General features: G+C 37.9%; 1 protein-coding gene across 1 annotated transcript; it reads left to right on the top strand.

The window, feature by feature from the left end:
- The first annotated feature begins 11,219 nt into the window (after window positions 1-11,219).
- Window positions 11,220-18,453, top strand: LOC131239470 (uncharacterized). Its single transcript, XM_058237189.1, has 2 exons — window positions 11,220-11,743; window positions 17,573-18,453. Exons 1-2 carry the CDS (start codon window positions 11,248-11,250, stop codon window positions 17,602-17,604), a joined length of 528 nt encoding a protein of 175 aa, XP_058093172.1. The 5' UTR covers window positions 11,220-11,247; the 3' UTR covers window positions 17,605-18,453.
- The last annotated feature ends 1,316 nt before the right edge of the window (window positions 18,454-19,769 follow it).

Raw genomic sequence — 19,769 nt, 5'->3', positions numbered from 1 at the left:
GCGTCATTGCACACATGTTTGTAACATGATTAGTTCATTAGTAAGTCCTTCTTTGTATCTATAGTGACTTAAAAATTAAGTTGTAACATGGACCAACTATTAGTATAAATAACCTTTATAATAATGAGTGCACATAAGGAATAAACGAGTATACTATATTGAACTTAATCAAATCAATGGCCAAGTCTATCAAACCATGGGCCCACTTATCACTGTGTATCTATAGATAACGCACATTATTCCTTTTGTATCATTGCATATATCTTGCGGACTTTGATCCATCCTATGTGGATTTATGATTGATATGTTCAAGTCTTATATTCTTGTGTTACATGTACAAAATATATTGTTTCCATTATAATATGAAACATTAAACAATGTATGACTCTTGATACATATATACTCAGATATTGTACATATGTGGAAAAGATCTCATTTATAAAGATTTTAAATTGTGGGGGTTATGTACTTAGATGCATTACAAGGGTCCAAAATTATAAATCCATACAAATATTATATTTGCCCATGTGGGATGATTGGGCTGGTGTATTTTTAAAATATTACCTTTTGCATACCCAATAGATAAAAGGTCTAAATCTTGCATGTGTATTACTTTTATGAATATTAAATACTTGAAACTCATATTAACTGAATGATTGTCTTTCTTGAGTTTCACTTACCATGAAGCAAATGGTGACTTGAGTTTCTCAAGTGGACTAGTAGTAAATATGCATTAATTCAATGTTAATTACATCCTATCATGTGTTAATCTAAGACATATGTTAGTCAATTCATATGATGGTTCCTACGAAAAATTTTTCTTAATAAATTTATCAAGTGGACCATAGATATATCTATCAAGGCTAAATCTGAAATTGTGGGGGTGCACTCGGATGCATAAACCATTTAACAAATGGAATCCAAGTTTAGTCAATATATATTTGATAAATGGGTTGACATAAAATTGAAGATTTGCACTAAGAAAAATATATGCTGAATGTTATGGATCAATATACACATGTTTTACGTTGATGTGTATGTCTTTGAGACAAGGTGTCTGGAATTAAACATATTGAATGTTTTAATGATCAAATTGGTAGCCATTAAATGAATGGTAGAAAGAAAATTATTAGTGGTTTGAATTTAAAGATGATTGTTGGATCAATGAGATTTTTTATATTCTATTCTCATTGGAGGCTAGATTTGGACATTTGATATTGGTATTCATATGAGACTATAAGTTTATGTAATGAACTGTATTGTTTTACCATCAACAAATATATCTAATGGCCAAACTTATACACATATTGAGCCCATTGTTCAATCCATTAATTAAGATACTTGATAATGAACTTGAACATTTCTCCTCCATATTCAGTTGTCAAATATCCATTGATTGTATTAAATTTTAATCACTAATTGATAAATTGGTCAACCTTTCATGTGTTAGGGAACATATGATAACATGATAATGTTGCGATATGATTACATGAAAGTTATACTCTATTTTAGTTGTCATATGTCTATGCATGACAGATTACTCCAGCCTCTTTGTATTGCAGATATAATAAAGTCAATTGACTTTACCACTAGTTAGTTGAATGGTGGGCTAGTGAAGTTGCTTGAATTGTAAGAGTACATTCAAGGCTACGAAAGTTGGTTGTATTCAGAGCCGGTGATACAACAACTATCATAATAAAAGTGATGCTCAGTATCTATTAATTGATGAAATCATAATTGTTGACTCTGTGAGGATAGAAATGAGTTCAATATGCTTTGGCTTAAGATATAAATAATCCAAGAGGCTGCAACTGACTGTCAAAGACTTAATTGAGGAGGAAAATGAGGAATCAGCCTTGACAGAGACTCATTTATGAGTAGCTAGTTGGTGAGGCAATAACTTGCCAATACGATGATCCGTAGCTGATTTGAAAGGATGATTAACCACAATGAGATTAAGACATGGCTAAACTATATGAGAAGAAAGCCTGATAGAGCAATGACGGGTGGAGGTAAAAGACCTACGGGTCATAAATCCTCTGACCAAGTAACTATCTAAAAGATTAGTCAATGATACATCGAAGGGAATGGGGCTGAGCCTAATATATGAGCTACCAGTGTTAGCAACCCAACCTATACGAGTAGAGATCCTATTAGATAGGTTCAATGGTAAACAACAAGACACGAGGTAGACGATTGCACTGATGTAAATGAGCCCCTTCTATGGTGTACAGTGCGAGCAGCAATGTAGAATGATGAGTTTTTAGAACTCTTAATGAATCCATAGCCATATATTTGGTGGTGTATACAGTTGCTGCATAAACTTGATGGAATTCACCTATATGGGTGTGGAGGTGGAGGCCACTTCCTATGAGAATCTAGGCGAATTCTCTAGAGCACTCATGAAATCCAAGTAATGGTGCATGGCCAAAATGCACCGAACCGCAGAATCACTTGTAGCGGAAAAGTTGTGTAAGTGGCATGTACTTGCGATATACATCAAAAGGAATTAGGTTCAAAACTATGGTGTCACCTGATTTCTGTAGACCTGTCATGTTTACTGTAATGTCGGTTCAAGTCTATGGTGACACCGGTACCATTGCACAACTCTTCCATCTTAACCTGAAATATCAAAAATTTTAAAACATGTGGGGGATTATTGTATTTTAAATTATTTTAAAATAATTTAAGTGTTTCAAAATATCCGTTGGGACGGACCATGACTGTGGCCATAGGTACGCATGTGCCCTATGGATGTGTCTTTTCACTGAAAGGTTATATCCTTTCAATTTTTGTTTTGAAAAGTTCTGTCTTTTGAAGCCTAAGGGTCGCACCACTTGGGTTTAAACCTAATAGTCACAACCCTTTGTGAAAGGGTGTCTTCACAAAGTCTATAAATAGACTTTCTCTCATCTGTTTTTTTTTTTTTTTTAAATATATATAAGAAAAAGTTTGTTTTACATTAAATGTACGGTTTAAGTGTTTTCTAGTTCGGGTTAAGACTACAAAGTGGTTCGAGCCCGTGTACAATGAGTGCACCGCTGGGACCGAGTCATAGTCGTTGTATCCTGGAGGTCGATTGCTCTAGAAACCTGTTGCACTTGGGACGCTGTCCAAGGGGAGCAAATTCGATTTCAAGCCAAGTGACTCATGTCACGCCTCGACTCAAGTTTTCTCTTTTTCTCAATTTAAATTTATTTTATTTAAATAGTTTTTCAAACTCCATATCCCAACATTCCACTTCACATGAGCCACCCACTTCACATGGATGAGGCCTGTGGCCCGCCTCACATAGGCCGCCCACTCCAAGTGTGACCCTGCATCCCACAAGCAACCCCACTTGAGCTTGGTCTGAAAATGCCCCTACATTAAAGAGCCTTTTTCGCATTCCTACGTCAAAGCTAATTTGCAAAATCTTTCCTATTGGATTCTAAAAGATTTTAAATCCACGCTGCCACACAACCACTTATATTTAGAGCTGGATTATTTAAGTTTAGCAATGCTGCAGAATTCCTCAATATCACATCTATTGAGTAAAGTCGTTTGTTCCATTGATATATTTCATAACCTAGCTACTTCATTGAGCACAGCCAGATAAGCCATAATGTGCATTGAGAAGTTGCACTCTACATGAATTGCAGGTGCCCTTTTCAGACCCTGTGTTGTGCCATGAACAAATGTTTCACTGGTTATGTTTTAAAGTGAACCACCCACTTGAAAGAGTCTTTATCAATTCCTCCAAATGGATGAAACAAATGAATAGCAAAGGAAAAGATGGTTATTTGTTGTAGTTGAAATGCTACATTGCAAGCAGTTTGGCTACATTAAGGATTTTATCTCTTAGTCAATTTGTCACACGGTTAAGGCCTTTAAGTAGATTTTAGGGAATTTGACTGTACTAGCCTCAGATGTATGGTCAAATCCCTTAAGAGATTCAACCTTTCAAACATTTCAAGGGTGGCTTTCTGACAAGCTTCTGAAAATTACTTGAACCAAAATGTCATTGTCCTTGGTTCGGTAGTTATACGGTTTTTCAGTGAATAAGAAGTTACGTCGTATTTAATGTCAATAAAGTGATGTGTACGAAACCCTTTTTTTCTGCGTGGGCAAGGCCTAACTCATGGGGCCTACACTAATGTATGGGTATAATCCATGCCGCCCATCCTTCTTGCCCTATCATTTTGGGGCTAGGGCCCAAATATCAGTTTGATCTAGAGCTAGTGTGGGCTACATAATAGAAAACAATGGTGATAGTGTCACCCAATATTGATACTTTCTAGGCTCACTGTGATGTTTGTTAGAAGTGAACACTGCACAATGCGGGACTTTTTAGACCTACGGAAAGCTGGCCGACAAGGTGGATGGAACAGATCACCCTATTGTGGGCCTTAAGCTATTGTCCTAATGACTATCCTTTCATTTGGTAGTAAAGAAAGTGAACATGTAACAACCGCGACCCATATAACATGACAACCACGACTATGACGCTTGCCATATTACAACCACAACTCATATAACATGACAACCACGATCCATATAACATGACAACTAAGACCCATGACAACCAGGACTTCGTATGACACAACAATCATGACCGATATAACATGACAACCACCACCTCTACCCTTTTTCCATTACAACCACAACCTTAATCTGTATCTTTTGATCCATTTTTGGTAGTGTAGGCAGTGAGCAAGTAACAATTCGTCCATTGGATTTAGAATTTAATTTAACTTCATGGGCTAAAAAAAGAATTATATCTAAAAAATTTATGGCCCCCAAAAGGTTTTCAATGGTAGGTTTTCAATTTATATGGGTCAGGGTTGTCGTGGTTGTGATGTGTTAAGGGTCAGGGTTGTGATGTGTTAAGGGAGGAATTGTTACTTGTTCACTGCTTACATGACCAAAAATAGATCAAAGGCTACAGATTAAGGTTGTAGTTATAATGGAGTATGGTTCAAGGTCGTGGTTGTGATGTTAAATAGGTCGGGGTTGTCATGTTATATAGGTCATGGTTGTAATGTGGCAAGGGTCGAAGATGTCATGTTATATGAGTCGTGGTTGTCATGGTTTGTAGTTGTCATGTTATATGTGTTGTAGTTGTCATGGGTTGTAGTTGTTATGGTTCACATTTGTCATGTTATATGGATCGTGGTTGTAATGTTATATGGGTCGTGGTTGTTACATGTTCACTTTTTTTACTACCAAATGAAAGGATACTCATTGATACTATAGCCTAAGGCCTACAATGGGGTGATCCGTTCCATACACCTCCTCGGCCAGCTCGTCATGGGCCCAAAAAGTCCTGACTTGGGTAGTTTCCACTTCTAACAAACATCACAGTATGGAAAGTTTCTACAGTGAGTGCCACTGTCCCCATTATTTTCTATAATGTGGCCCACACGAGCTATGGATCAGGTTAATATTTGGGCTCTAGCCCTAAAATGACATGGGTAAAAGGATGGGCAGCGTGGATTATACACATGCATCAATGTGGGCCCCACACGATCAATGCCCAACCCATGAGGCCCACATTAATGTATGTGTATAATCCACACTGCCCATCCTTTTTGCTATGTTATTTTAGGGCCAGGGCCCAAATATCAGCCTGATCTAGAGGTCATGTGGACCACATAATAGAAAATAATGGTGACAATGACACCCAATATTGAAAATTTTCAACCTCATTATGATGTTTGTTGTAAGTGGATACTACCTAAGTCAAAACTTTTTGAGCCCACAGTGAGCTCGACGATAAGGTGGACGGAACGGATCACCCCTTTGTGGGCCTTAGGCTATTGTACTAATGGCTTTCCTTTCATTTGGTAGTAAAGGAAGTGAACATGTAATAACCACAACCCATATAACATGCCAACCACGAACTATATAACGTGACAACTACAACCCATGACAACCACGAACCATATAACATGACAACTACGACTCATGACAACCACGACCCATGTAACATGTCAACCACGAACCATGACAACTACGGGCCATATAACATGACAACCACGATCCTTACCACATTACAACCACGACTCATATAACATGATAACCACGACTCATATAACATGACAACCACCACCTCGACCCTTACTTCATTACAACCACGACTATAATCTGTAGCCTTTGATCCATTTTTGGTAGTGTAGGCAGTGAACAAGTAATAATCCGTCCATTGGATTTAGAATTTAATTTAACTTCATGGGCCAAAAAAGAGTTATATTAAAAAAATTTATGACCTGAAAAGGTTTTTAATGGTAGGTTTTCAATTTATATGAGTCTATCGTGGTTGTCATGTATTAAGGGTCGGGGTTGTGATGTGTCAAGGGATGAATTGTTTCTTGTTCACTGCCTACACTACAAAAAAGTGGATTAAATGTTACAAATTAAGGTCATGGTTATAATGGATTAAGGGTCGAGGTCATGATTGTCATATTACATGGGTCGTGGTTCTAATGTGGCAAGGGTCGTGGTTGTCATGGTTCGTAGTTGTCATGCATCGTAGTTGTCATGCTATATGAGTCGTGGTTGTCATGGGTCGTAGTTGTCATGTTATATGAGTAGTGATTGTTATGTTATATGGGTCGTTGTTGTTACATGTTTACTTCCTTTACTACCAAATGAAAGGATGACCATTGGTATAATAGCCTAAGGCCCACAATGGGGTGATCCGTTCCGTCCACCTTGTTAGCTAACTCATCGTGAGCTTAAAAAGTCTCACCTTGTGTAGTGTCCACTTCTAACAAACATCACAATGAGCCTAGAAAGTATCAACAGTGGGTGACACTATCAACACTGTTTTTTATTATGTGACACACACTAGCTTTGGATCAGGCTAATATTTGGGCCTTAGACTTAAAATGACATGGCAAGAAAGATGGGCGGCATGGATTATATACATACATCAGTGTGGGCCCCATGAGTTGGGCCTTGCCCATGCCAAGAAAAAAGGGCTGCATACACATCACTTTCTTGACATTAATACGACATAACTTCTTATTTACTAAAAAATGGTACAATTACTGAACCAAAGACAAGGGCATTTTGGTCCAATTAACTTTCAAAAGATTGTCGAAAGGCCACCCTCGAAATATTTGAAAGGTTTAATCTCTTTAGGGAATTTGACCATACATTGAGGCCAGTACAGTCAAATTCCTTAGATTTTACCAAGAAGTTCCTGATGTACTAGGATAAGGAATCCTTTCATCATCTCTCTTTTATCTCTCTATCTCTCCATTTCTATCATTCATCTATGCATGTAAATGATCATGCTTCAGTTCAAGCTTTAATTCACAAGTAGACAACCTATATTCCATCGGATTGAGGTGTGTGATTCAGATCCGACTTACCTCAGAAAAGAAAAAATGTGCAGCCAACATTGTCTTTACTTGATAAATAAGCGGAAATGATTTGGTGGGCTCATTTCACAGAAATCTTCTCACATACCTAATTGCATTTGAAATTAGTTTTTTTTTTTTTTTTTAATTATTTAATTTAATTTTTTTAATTTTTTCCTTGAACTTAGTTGATATCCAGGCCACCCATGTTCCCCATGGTGCATTAGATCTACTACACCCTCCTATTATCATGCAAAATCATTAATAAAAAATGGATGAACCTCATAAATGATCGTTAACCTTTATAATTAGACCTATTTTTCGAAGTGAAATTACCATAATGCCCACCATATGCCTTATTTCTTGAAAAGTGTTAAAATAAAAAAATTATAAAACCAACGTGATATTTTTATAATATCCAATTAGTTCACTAGATGAAACCTATTATCATATTTAGAAAAATTAAAATTTTGGTCAACCTAAAGGCAAGATAAGCCACACCTTTAAAAATATACCCCACTTAAAAACATCAAATGCACGTGCCATGTGATGATTTCATCAAAAGATTTTTGGTTAGTGTCACTATCATGATTGACACACATGTTTGGCAGTGTTGAATGTCATTTAAATACCATGTGAAATCTTACATGGGTGTGCGTGCATGTGTGTGCCTGTGTAAAAAGTAAATAATAATAATAGTAATACCATGTGAGTTCTAAAAATTTCTAACTGCATTACTTTTTAAAGAAAAGTGGTACATGGGAGCAATTAGCTGACCAAAATTTATATAGGATTAATTCAAGTGGACCACATATCATGTAAGGAGTGGGATTGGAAATCTTCTTGGCCTACCATATATTTATAGGCCATTTTGCCTTTGATTCTCACTAAAATGAGGGGAAAACACAAATACTGGCTTGCTTTTGGGCTCCCCGTGCAGGTTCCATCCCTATTATTTCTTTTGTTAGGGCCTAAGTTTTTTAGTGCCTCATTTTGGAAAGCAGATTGCATGTGTGCCATGGTATGACTGATGTTGCCAAGTACTACGGGCCCACCTTGATGTATGTGTAATAATCACATGGTTCATCCATTTATCAAAATCATTTCAGGGAAGCCGATTGCTTAATGAGTAATTCGTTATGCTTAAACTGAGTGAACCTTGTGAGGCCCACCATGGATGTATGTGTCTTTTACACGCTGTTCATATTTTTTTTAAAGATAATTTTACAGCATGAGCTCAAAATTGAAGCATATCCAAAGCTAAAGTGGATCATACCAATGAAAACAACGGGAATAATGATTTTTATAGTTGAAACCTTCTTAGGGCCCACAGTGATATTTATTTGTCATCTAACTTCATCATATGGATGGAAGAAAAACACAAATATCAACTTGATCCAAATCCTTTGGATCCTTACTCTTCCTCCAGTTGAAGACTCTCAGGAGTTTTGACACCCGGGTGAAGGATCGAGTGTTCATAGGTGGTGAAATCCCACTACGGCGGGCGCGAGTGTGTGGGGGTGTGTGTGCATGTGTAAAAAAAAATTATATATATATATATATATATATATATATAGATCCAAAACTTTTGTAACCCTTGATAGTTGTCAATGGTGTGGTCCACTTGAGCTTTGTACATGCTTCAAATTTAAGCTTATGCCCAAAAGTTATCCGGTAAAAGAAAGGGAAACATGCACAAATGATATAAATTATAGTGGCTTCAAGAATTTCCACGGAACCCTTGAGTTACTGTATCCACTTTCCATTTTAAGACATGAGCCTAAAATATAAGCTAGATACAAACTTAAGGTGGACCACATCATAAAGTGCAGCAGGGCAATGACGTCCACCGTTCATGACTTCCCAAGTTCCACCATGATGTTTATTTACCATCCAACTTGATGGTATGGTTACACACACATGGACGAAGGGACAACACAAATACCAACTTGATCTAAAACTTATGTGACCCCAAAAATATTCCAAGGGTATGCATTCAATTCCTAATGTTTTTTGTGATATTGCCCACTTGAGTTTTGATTCTAACTGAGTTTTGGGCTAATGACCTAAAATCATTTCAAAAAAATGAATGAAAATTTTACATATAACACATACATCATGGTAGGACTACGTCAATGCACCACGGAGGTCAGTTGTGTGGGGGTACAAATGGCTACCTGCCTGCCTCATCTTAGGCTCACATACAGGCTCACCTTTTCTGAGCTCGGGACATGTGGAGGCTCCTAGGCGCCACCATTATGTATGAATTTTATCCACACAGTTCATCTATATATATATATATATATATATATATATATAAAATTTTAAATTATTAGCCTAAAAATAGGGCTGATCGAAGGCTCAAACAGACCACACCACTTGAAGCAACAGTGCCAAGGACGCCTACCATTGATACCATCTTAAGGCCACCTTATTGTTTATTTGCCATCCAACATCTTTATATTGTCATATATTCGTGGATGAAGGGAACAAAACAAATATAATCTTGATCTAAAACTTTTCAAATACCCACTGTGGTCCGCTGGAGCCTTGGGTATTTCTTCTTTTTTGGCTCATAATCTAAAATGATAAAAAAAAACAAATGAATCGACAGTGTAATCAATACAAAACGGCAGCCCTTGAAAGCCTGGCCTGTCCCGAGATCCGAACAGCGGGGTAGTGCCTAATCCACGCCCCCAGGCATGGGAAACAGATTGGCTACTACCCTGACACCAGCCAATGGCTGGTGGTCGATGCTCTGTGGGCCCTATTATGATGTATTTGTTTCATCCATGCCATCCATCTATTTTTCACGTCATTTTATGATATGAAATAAAAAAATGAGGTATACAAAAATCTCAATGGACCACATTACAGGAAAAAGTGTTGAATGAGTGTCGACCATTAAAAACTTTCTGGGGGCCGTAAAAGTTTTGGAGCAGGCTGATCTTTGTTTTTATCCTTCATCCCGCCCTGTATGACCTAATCAACGGATTGGATGTCAGATAAACAGTACACTGGGCCTTAGGACAATTTTAATGGTGGATGTCCAATTACTATTGTTTTCCTGCGGTGTGGTCCACCTGGGATTTATATCCCTCTCGTTTTTGGGATCAAGCCTAAAAAATGATCATTAAAAATGGATAAAACACATACATCATGGTGGGGCCCACATATCATCTGCCATTAGCCACGGGGCCGGTGGCAGGGGGAGTAGCCAATCCGTTTCCCAGGCATGGGCTTGCCAAAAGGATTGGGAGCGGATTGGCTACTCCCCCTGACACTAGCCCTGGGGCTAGTGGTCGGTGTGCTGTGGACCCACTATGATGTATGTGTTTCATCCATTCTGTTAATTCAATTTTAAAGATCATTTTAGGGCTTCATCCTAAAAATGAGAGGTATATACATCTCAGGTGGACCACACCACATGAAAACAATAGAGATTGGATATCCACCATTAAAATCCTCCTAAAGCCTACTGTACTGTTTATTTGACATCCAATTTGTTGATTAGGTTATACAGGCCCAGATGAAGGGAAAAAACAAAAATCAGCTTGATCCAAAACTTTTATGGCCCCCAAAATATTTTTAATGGTCAGCACTCATTCAACACGGTTTCCTGTCATGTGGTCCAATTGAGATTGGGATATAACTCATTTTTGATCTACTACAGTAAAATTATCTCTAAAAATAGATGGACGGAATGGATGAAGCACATACATCATGGAGGGCCCCACTGAGCACTGACCACCAGCCATTGGCCGGTGTCAGGGGGAGTAGCCAATCCGTTTCCAAAAGGATTAGACAGACTGGATGTCACACGTACAATCCAGTGGCAATGCAGAGGATTTTGGTAACACGGGCCCTGCATCTTTGATATTCACACGTGTACGTCTATCACATGCGTGCTATTAGCAAACCTATATCAGGAACGGTTCTTCCCTCTCCCCTCTCCGACTATCAAAACCAGTACCCCCGTCTTCAAAAACTAGAAAGAAAAAGGAAAAAAGAAAAGAGAGAGAAAGAGAGAGAAATGAGAGGAGGCGAAGAAGAAGATCATCAATCAAGAGACTTTTACGAGCTCTGCGCTCTTCTTTTTACAATCCTCCGCCATCCTCCTCTTCCTTCTTCTCTTCTCCGTGCATCTCCTCGTCGGATGGACATTTCTCCAGCTGGATTCGCTTCTCTACTGCTGGGAATCTCCCTTGCCCTAATGCTCTGTGGATCTATCACATTCTTCGTCGGATTCATTCTGATGCCTTGGGTTTTCGGATTCGTGATGGTTTTCTATCTGGTGGGGTTGGTCTCAAATCTGTCGGTGCTTGGTCGGGCGATTATGGTGCGTAATTTGGCCGTAGTGGGGCCCGGTGGATTGACGGGGAGGATGGACATGCCTGGTGAGGAATTTTCATTTTTGGATTGATTTTTCTTTTAGTTATTTAATAATTAGATGGTGTGGATTTGATTTGATTATTTATTTATTTTATTGTTTAATTATGAGCGATTTTCTTTTTCTTTTTTAATTCTTGGGTGTCTCTGGGCTGATTGATTTTATATCATGAGTTGGCGGTGAGATTCTGTTTATTTTGCTTTAATGATCTTTTAGGTTCTTGTATTTTGGGTGTATTGATTTCGTGGCATTGCTTTGATAGATAGATGGATAGTTTGGTTGATTTTGTTATCTATCTTGGCGAGATTGTTTTGATCGGATTATTTGGATTTTGTATTGATCTTTATTGTATTAAATATTTTGATTTGATTTGATTTTTTTTTTTTTTTTTGGTTTATATATATATTGGGTTGATTACTGGGATTTTTACCATAAAATGCCTCAGCCATTCGGATTTTACCAAATAGTGCCTCCCAGAGCCTGCATTCATGGGCAGTGCTTTTTCAAAGTGGCAGTTACATTACTGCCCTCATTTTGTTTTTCCTTTACAAAGAGGAGATCTAGAATTGGTCCCATGGGGTATGTGCTTGACTTCCAATCCATCCAAGAGTTGCATACCAGCATGATTATTAGACAAACCAAAAATATTGGGGATCCAATCACAAAGCGGGTCAATCCAATTCACACACACACACGTCACACCACTCAAAATATCCTAATTCAAGTGTAGCCCATCTGATGATTTGATTGGCCTGTTTTTTGGTTCATATGATCACCATGGTGGGGTGCATATGTTGGATGGCTTGGATGTTATACATATACCACGTGGGCACAAGTCTCCACTTTCACTGATTTTTAAAGAAAAAAAATCGGATGCATTTTTGAAATTTCCTTCCTCAAAAAGCACCTCCCTGTAATGTTTAGTTGGGCAGGCGTTATTTGGTAAAATGCTAATTCCTTCAGAAATTTGCAGTAAAATCCCCCTGATTATTCGGTGATTTAGTTGTGGTTATTTTTTTTTAGTGCCAGGCTATTCTGCTGTCAGTTCAACGGCTAGGAAAATGGACGGTTCATATTGATTATAATACAGAAAGTTCATTCTATCAATGGCTAGGACTGTACATAAATTGCGTTGCCCACCTTAGTTACTTCTCTCTCTTAGAAGTCACTTTGATAGGATGATCCTGGCCATTTGATCTATGGCTATGACAAAAGGCGGTCCCATATTGATCATTATAGAGAAGGCCCAATATCATGTTGGGCCTACTTTTGATTGACCACCCAATGTTTGAAGTGAAATTACAAACTATTGACTTGGAAAATGCTGGTTAAATTGTAATTTTTGTGTTGCCCAAGGGCCCCCTAAGTTTTGTTTTTGGAAATATGATGAATACTGTAAATTGCATGAATGTTTATTCAATATGCTTCCATATGGGGAGTGGATTTCGTCTCCAAAGGCATGACATTTTTGTGCCTCCAGATGGTATACCATGCACACTACGCAAGTTTATAATGATTTGAACTAGGCATCCTGCTCTTTTGCGCCCTGGTTTTTATTGGATTACCTCAACCATCAAACAAATGGACCTGTTCTCACTGAAAAGGAGCCAGTGCTGATTTTTGTATTTTATTGTTCGTTTGTATGCCACCAATTAAAAGGTTAGGATCGATCAAACAAATGAACCTGTTCTCACTGAATGGGGAGCCACTGCTGATTTTTTGTATTTTACTGTTCATTTATATGACACCAATTAAAAGGTCAGGATCGTCCAAATTGGGACCATCCAAACATTGTGATTTTTGGACCAAGGCCCATTCACTACTAGAAATATCAATGTTTCAACCTCGTTCATATTGACATGGAGGCAAAAAAAGGTGACACTGAATCCATTCCCTTCTAATATGTTCTCAAAGATGTTCTTTCGTAGAGTGCTAAAGATTTTTCCTTGTTTAGAAGGGTATTTTCTTGATCTTCAAAAAAAAAAAAAAAAAAAAGGAAAAAGAAAGAAATAAAGAAAGAAAGAAAAAGAAGGGTGTTTTCTTGTTAAAGAGATCATTCTTCTTCTCATGGGAATCATCAATTAAAAGTATTGTTATTGGAGCATGCAATGGCCAACGCTTATTGTCCGATCTGATTTTGAGTTTTTGGTTGATATTAATTTTGATAAAAATTTGGCAAGGGAGGAATAATGTATGGAAATAGCAAGAAATAACATACATAATGCTCATAACATAAATATGACATGCATATGCATATATTTTTCTATATAAGATATGTTAGGGGATAACGGCTGGTATACTTTTTGTTATCTTACCCATCCATAATCTTAATGCGTTCCATCAAAGAAATACACGGGGTGCCTACTAATTTCCAATAATTTAGTTCACTCTTAGTTAATTTAACAGTGTCAGTTTGCCAAGTTCACTGTTGATTATTAGATTTGTGGCATTGATTCACCTTTTTGCCAAGGCGCCTCTATCATTCTTGTAGGTCTTTTATTTGTATCTTTTCAATCAAGAGAACACAAGAGAGTGAATGGGAAAGCTTGTATTGCACTAATGACGAATGCTTACAATTTTGAGGAGTTGAGACCAAAATAAGGACTCCCCTCTATATGAGCTTCGGAACCTTCTAGTACACCCATTCTTTGGATTGACTTGGCACTCATACAGTGGTCTAGAATGCTATGTAATCTTTCTAGGCTCTTCCACTCATGCATGGTTATCAAAGCTTACTAGAGTAAACAACTCCATAGAATTCTCTACACTATACTACAAGACTCTAGTATATTCTAAATCTATCTACAATCTACATACTGTGTGCAAGCCTCTTATGTACAAATTGTGCTAGAAATGACCTACGTAAGCTCCCATGCTTGTGACATGTAGCTCTATGAAGAGGGCTTGTTTGGATTCGTGGAAATAAAAATGGATGAAACAATATTTTCCAGGAAACACCATTTTAAAGAAACCGTGGGAAAGGGAAAAGTGGTTTCCTCTAGTTGTTTTTCAACAAGATCTTCATGGAAAAATTTTCTCCATTTCCAAATCTTTGATGAAATGGAATCTTTCATGAAAAATTTACTTGAAGATGGAAGGTGGCATATGTGTGGCACTAAAGATGGTTTGTGGCACCCGCCATGTTGTCACATGCATCACATTGACACATATGAGGCACTTGAAGATGGATGGTGGTGCATGTTACATGTGGCATAGCATGTTTGGTACGTGGGTCACTTGAAGATGAATGGTGGGACATGTTACATGTTGTCACATATGGGACACTTGAAGATGGCTGGTGGCACATGTGGAGTTCTTGAAGATGGACAATATCACTTGTGGCATATGTTGCACATTTGGGGTGCTTGAAGATGATGGTGGCAGCACATTGTGGCACATTGATGGATGGGGCACTTGAAGATGTGTGAAGACAAGTGTTGTGCAAGTGGCACATTCGCACGTGTGACATTTTAAGATGGACAGTGGCACATGATGCATATATGGGACATTGGCACATATGGGGCACTTGAAGATGTTCATGGCACATGTGATTAACATGTGGGGAACTTTGTAATCGTTAGTTTCTTCTCCTTTACCTCAATTTCTTGGAAATTACATTCCTTAGATATGGGCAAGGAGATGAGGTGTTTCCTTTACATTTTGATGAATCCAAACAGGTGAGTACAAATGCCTGTAAAAGAAACACATCAAAAATCAGAGAAGGTGACAATGCTCATTGACATGACTAGATGCCTTGAGTGCTTGAAGGCTTTTACATCTTCAATGGCTACGGAGTACACCTCTGACTTCCGCTCAAGTACTAAGTTGATGATCCTTCAAACTAGGTGCCAGTTCCACTTGAATAGCACTTCAGACTCCTCTCTCCGGGAGAAGAATAAGAAGACAGGACCCTGCACAGGAATTCGAACCTAATCTAAATCAGAGCTTCACAAGGACAATACAATACATTGGAACTCCTCTCCTTTTCTCGTTGTTTGCTTGTTACAATTCTCGTGACTGCAGCTTTCTAGGTAGGGAAAGTTACTTAACACCCTCCTTCCCGTCACCGAGGTTCTTATTGGATCTCTAGTTCGTAGACCAAATCAGAGTCAAATTGTCAGTGAATTTTGGGTTTCTAGCCAACCTTGACTAGTTTGCTCGAAATAAGCTAGTGGCGACTCCTTCTATTACCATTTTCGTCATATCTGCCATCATCTCGTAGTTCGTTCTACCCGTAACTGCACCCTCCTCGTGTGAACTGTGAACTTCTAGTTTTCTAATGCTTTCTTTGCTTACATGGTAGAACTAGTACAACTAGTTGCTCCCTTGCTAGGATTTTTTGAGCTTCCATGTATTTCTTCTTCTATCTGTTCCGTACTTGTGCCCAACCTCATACATGAGAATCATAGCTGACATTCTAAACTATTGAACCATATTTCATCAAGGTTGAACTAACTTCAAATTTAGAATCTGATGAATACAAACCTGTGGTGTGAACTTTTGACATAGATAACCTGCCATAGACGTCTAAAGAATGTCTTATGACTAAATGCATTTTGTAGAATTAGCATAGTATGCAATCACAACACGGTGGCCCACCTGATTACTGGGCCAGGACACATTTTAGTTGGTACCCACCTGGGAGACAACTTGGATCTTACGTGTATGTCATGTTGATTCATTGGATGGATGGTGGCTGGAGGGGCATAATAAATGGCAATGTTCTAGATGGGTCATCTTAGAGAGGTCTTGTAATATTTCTTTGATAAAGAAGAGCATGCATAAACTTCAGGCAAGTGACGATTCTTTCCTGAAGGCATACACAAACAGCATAAGGTTTGAATCTCTTGCTGTGAGGTTCACTGGCAGGTTTTAGGGCTGTATCTAGGAAGAAATTCATGGAAGAAATGATATTGTTTAGAGTAAAAAGTAAGATGAATGTGATGAGGTCTTCTTAAATCAGATGATTGAGGAATTATCAACTGTATGGTCTTACCGCTGTCTGTGATATATGTAGTATATATGCACTTGTCTCATATATTTCTTAACATTAAATGAAAAATGCAAAATATCATTTTTGTGTCATATCAATGTGTGCTGACTGATATCATTGTTACATTTTTTACAATGCTTGATAGCTTTCATCCTTTTGTTTTTCTAGGGAAGATCCATTAGAAAATACAAAAAATTTATATATATATATATATATATATATATATATATATATATATATATATATATATATATATATATATATATATATATAAAAATCCGAAAAGAATACGATGTAAGCTGATTTATTATGTATATTTAAAAAATGTTTTAACTCAATAATCAGAATTTAATAGCAAAAAAATGGTGAAAATTGAATGCCAAAATACATTCCAGTTCTCTATGCATTTGATCCTCTGTATATGTTACCATCTATCGTTACAATTTCAACATTTTGTGTGCTGACTATGACTGAAAAACCAATAACAGACCAGTAAAACCATTTCAATATGTTTGACATACTTGAATGGGCAAACGCGAAGCTGCTACCGGTTCTTTGAATTGATTCTATTGGTTAGTCTATCTAAACATGGAGAGATGATGTGTCAGAGCTGGTAGAACTGTAATAAGCTAGAGCCATCGATCCACCTTACATGTCTCAAGGTATCATTCTGATTGATACCGTCTATCTAGTCGGAGTTCTCATGGATGAGCATGTTTCAAAATACACTGATTGGGTGATGCAAAGTCATATATATATATATATATATAAAGCAATTATTAGCAGTTCTTTTGATTTGCTACAACAAAGAATTATTTAACATTTGACCCATGTGTATGGCAGGCCCATTTTTCTCCAAATTCCCAATTCTTTAGATGGGAGAAGCGGCAAGTGGTGAATGCATCAGGCTTCCGTGGGGACTGTCACTCGATATCTCGCTCCATTAATAGCTCCTTTCCGAAAATGGTCAGCTTATTCCAATCCGACTCAACTATTTTCTTAGAAGCAATGATGCAATATTCTTCAAATGGTTAGAAGAGTTAAGATGCATTTGCCTAGCTAAAGCCCATAATCTGTAAGGGAACTGGATCCACTACAAAGCTCCCTTAAGATGCATTATTCTCTATAGGCTACATTCACTACAAAGCTCTTGGGTTAAGCTTAACATAGAATAAAATGTGTGGGGCCTACTGTGATTTATGCATGAAAACCAATCCATCCATCATGTGCGCTGCCTCAAATTCTCCTTGGCGTCCTAAAATCAGGCTGACCCAAAACTCAAGTGGGCCATGCCATGTAAAATCATGCCTAAAACCTCTAAAATGATGAGGACTGCCTGTGCTTTTGGAACGGACTGCTTTTTGGGTTGTCCATCCATCCTGGCGGGCCGCATCTTCTGAATGGACTGGATGGCATAGGGAAAACACTATAGACCCACACACAATCTGGAGGGTCTTAATGGTGAGCATTCCCATCCCAGCTGCTACCTGTGGCATGACCCACCTGAGTTTTGGATTGGCCTGATTTTTTGTGCGAAGAAGAACATGAGGGGGCCGCACATAATGAACTGATTGGATGTCATGCACATATTATGCTGGGCCTATTCATTGCATTGTAGATTAAGATTAACATACAAAGTGTTGTAGTGGATCCGGCCTCTTTTTTAAATGTATTTTACATTTTTTTTAAAGAAAATAAATTTTATGTTTGAAGCTTTCCTCATATGTTGGCACAACCTGTGATCTTTCCAGTCTAAGAATTCAGACTCATAGGGTGGACCTTAAAGCATCTTGTTAATTGGTGAAGTCGCATTGTTAATTGTGATTGCTAAGTGCTAGAATAAATCCTGCTCTCCCTGCAGGTGACAATGTGGCATGCGTCTGAGCTATCCAGGCCATTCATCAGGTGGGTGGCTGTTGTTCTTTTTATTTTTGTTGTTCTTTTTGGGATTTTGACATGTAAACCCCTATCTTTTGGTCCATTGCCACGAAAAACCCTCATTACTATTCTCAAATAAACAGTCTTTTATAGGGTAAAAAACACCCCCATTTTGACTCGGCCTTATGGAAAGTGACGGAAATGACTGTTAGGGATGGAAATTACTCTTTTCCCTTGTGGAAAAGACTGTTATGGCATGGAACTGACATGGGCCACTATGATGTCTGCATGACATGTACTCTGTCCATACGATGAGCCCAAAAATCCAGAAAATTCAAAACTTAAACCCATGGGGCGACCATAGGTCTGAGAAGACACAACTTTCCAAAATAAAAATTTTGAAAGGTTGTTACATTTTGGACTTGTGTGAAAAGACACATCTGCGGGCCTACACACATCTATAGCTACAGCCAAAGGCCTCACCCAATGGAAATTTTGAAACACTAATTTATTTTTAAAACAACTTTAAAATATAACAATTCTCCACATGTTTCAAAATTTTGACAATTCGGATTAAGAAGGAAGAGTTGTGTAAGTGTCGATGTTTATCGAATTTTAATTGAAATTTAGAGTAAGCAAGACATCTTTACAGGAATTAGGTGACTACCATTCTTTAACCTGACCCTTGAAGCATAAATAATTATATATGTCACTTACACAACTTTTCCGCTACAGCTGGTTTTGCCATTTAATGCCTTTTGGTCATGCACCTTTATCTGGATTTTCACGAGTGCTATAGAGAAACGGCATATATATTCTCATAGGAAGCGGCCTCACTTCCAAACTCATATAGGTGAATTCTATCAAGTGTACATAATAACTAGATACACCACCACATATGGTTATGGATTCATTAATAGTTCAAAACTCATTCTCGTTCATGTTACTGCTTGCACTGCCTATACTATTGGAATAGGCAAGTTCTCTGTAGTGCTTCCCAGTCTCATTGTGTCTTGTTGTTTACTCATTGAACCTATCGTATGGGATCTCCACTTGTATAGGCTGGGTTGCCGATACTAGTAGCTCAATTCGGTTAGGCTAAGCTCCATCCCCTTTAGTGTTTCCACAACTAATTCTTTATATAGTCCATTAGTTATAGTCT

Source organism: Magnolia sinica, chromosome 3, assembly GCF_029962835.1.
Source record: "Magnolia sinica isolate HGM2019 chromosome 3, MsV1, whole genome shotgun sequence".
Lineage (NCBI taxonomy): Eukaryota > Viridiplantae > Streptophyta > Magnoliopsida > Magnoliales > Magnoliaceae > Magnolia > Magnolia sinica.
This window is presented reverse-complemented; position numbering and strand designations above follow the sequence as displayed.

Excerpts from the sequence above, each read along its gene's own strand:
- LOC131239470 (XM_058237189.1), top strand. The coding sequence starts at position 11,248 with ATGCGTGCTATTAGCAAACCTATATCAGGAACGGTTCTTCCCTCTCCC. Across the intron at positions 11,744-17,572 it reads GGGGAGGATGGACATGCCTG|GCCCATTTTTCTCCAAATTC; the intron begins GTGAGGAATTTT and ends TGTGTATGGCAG.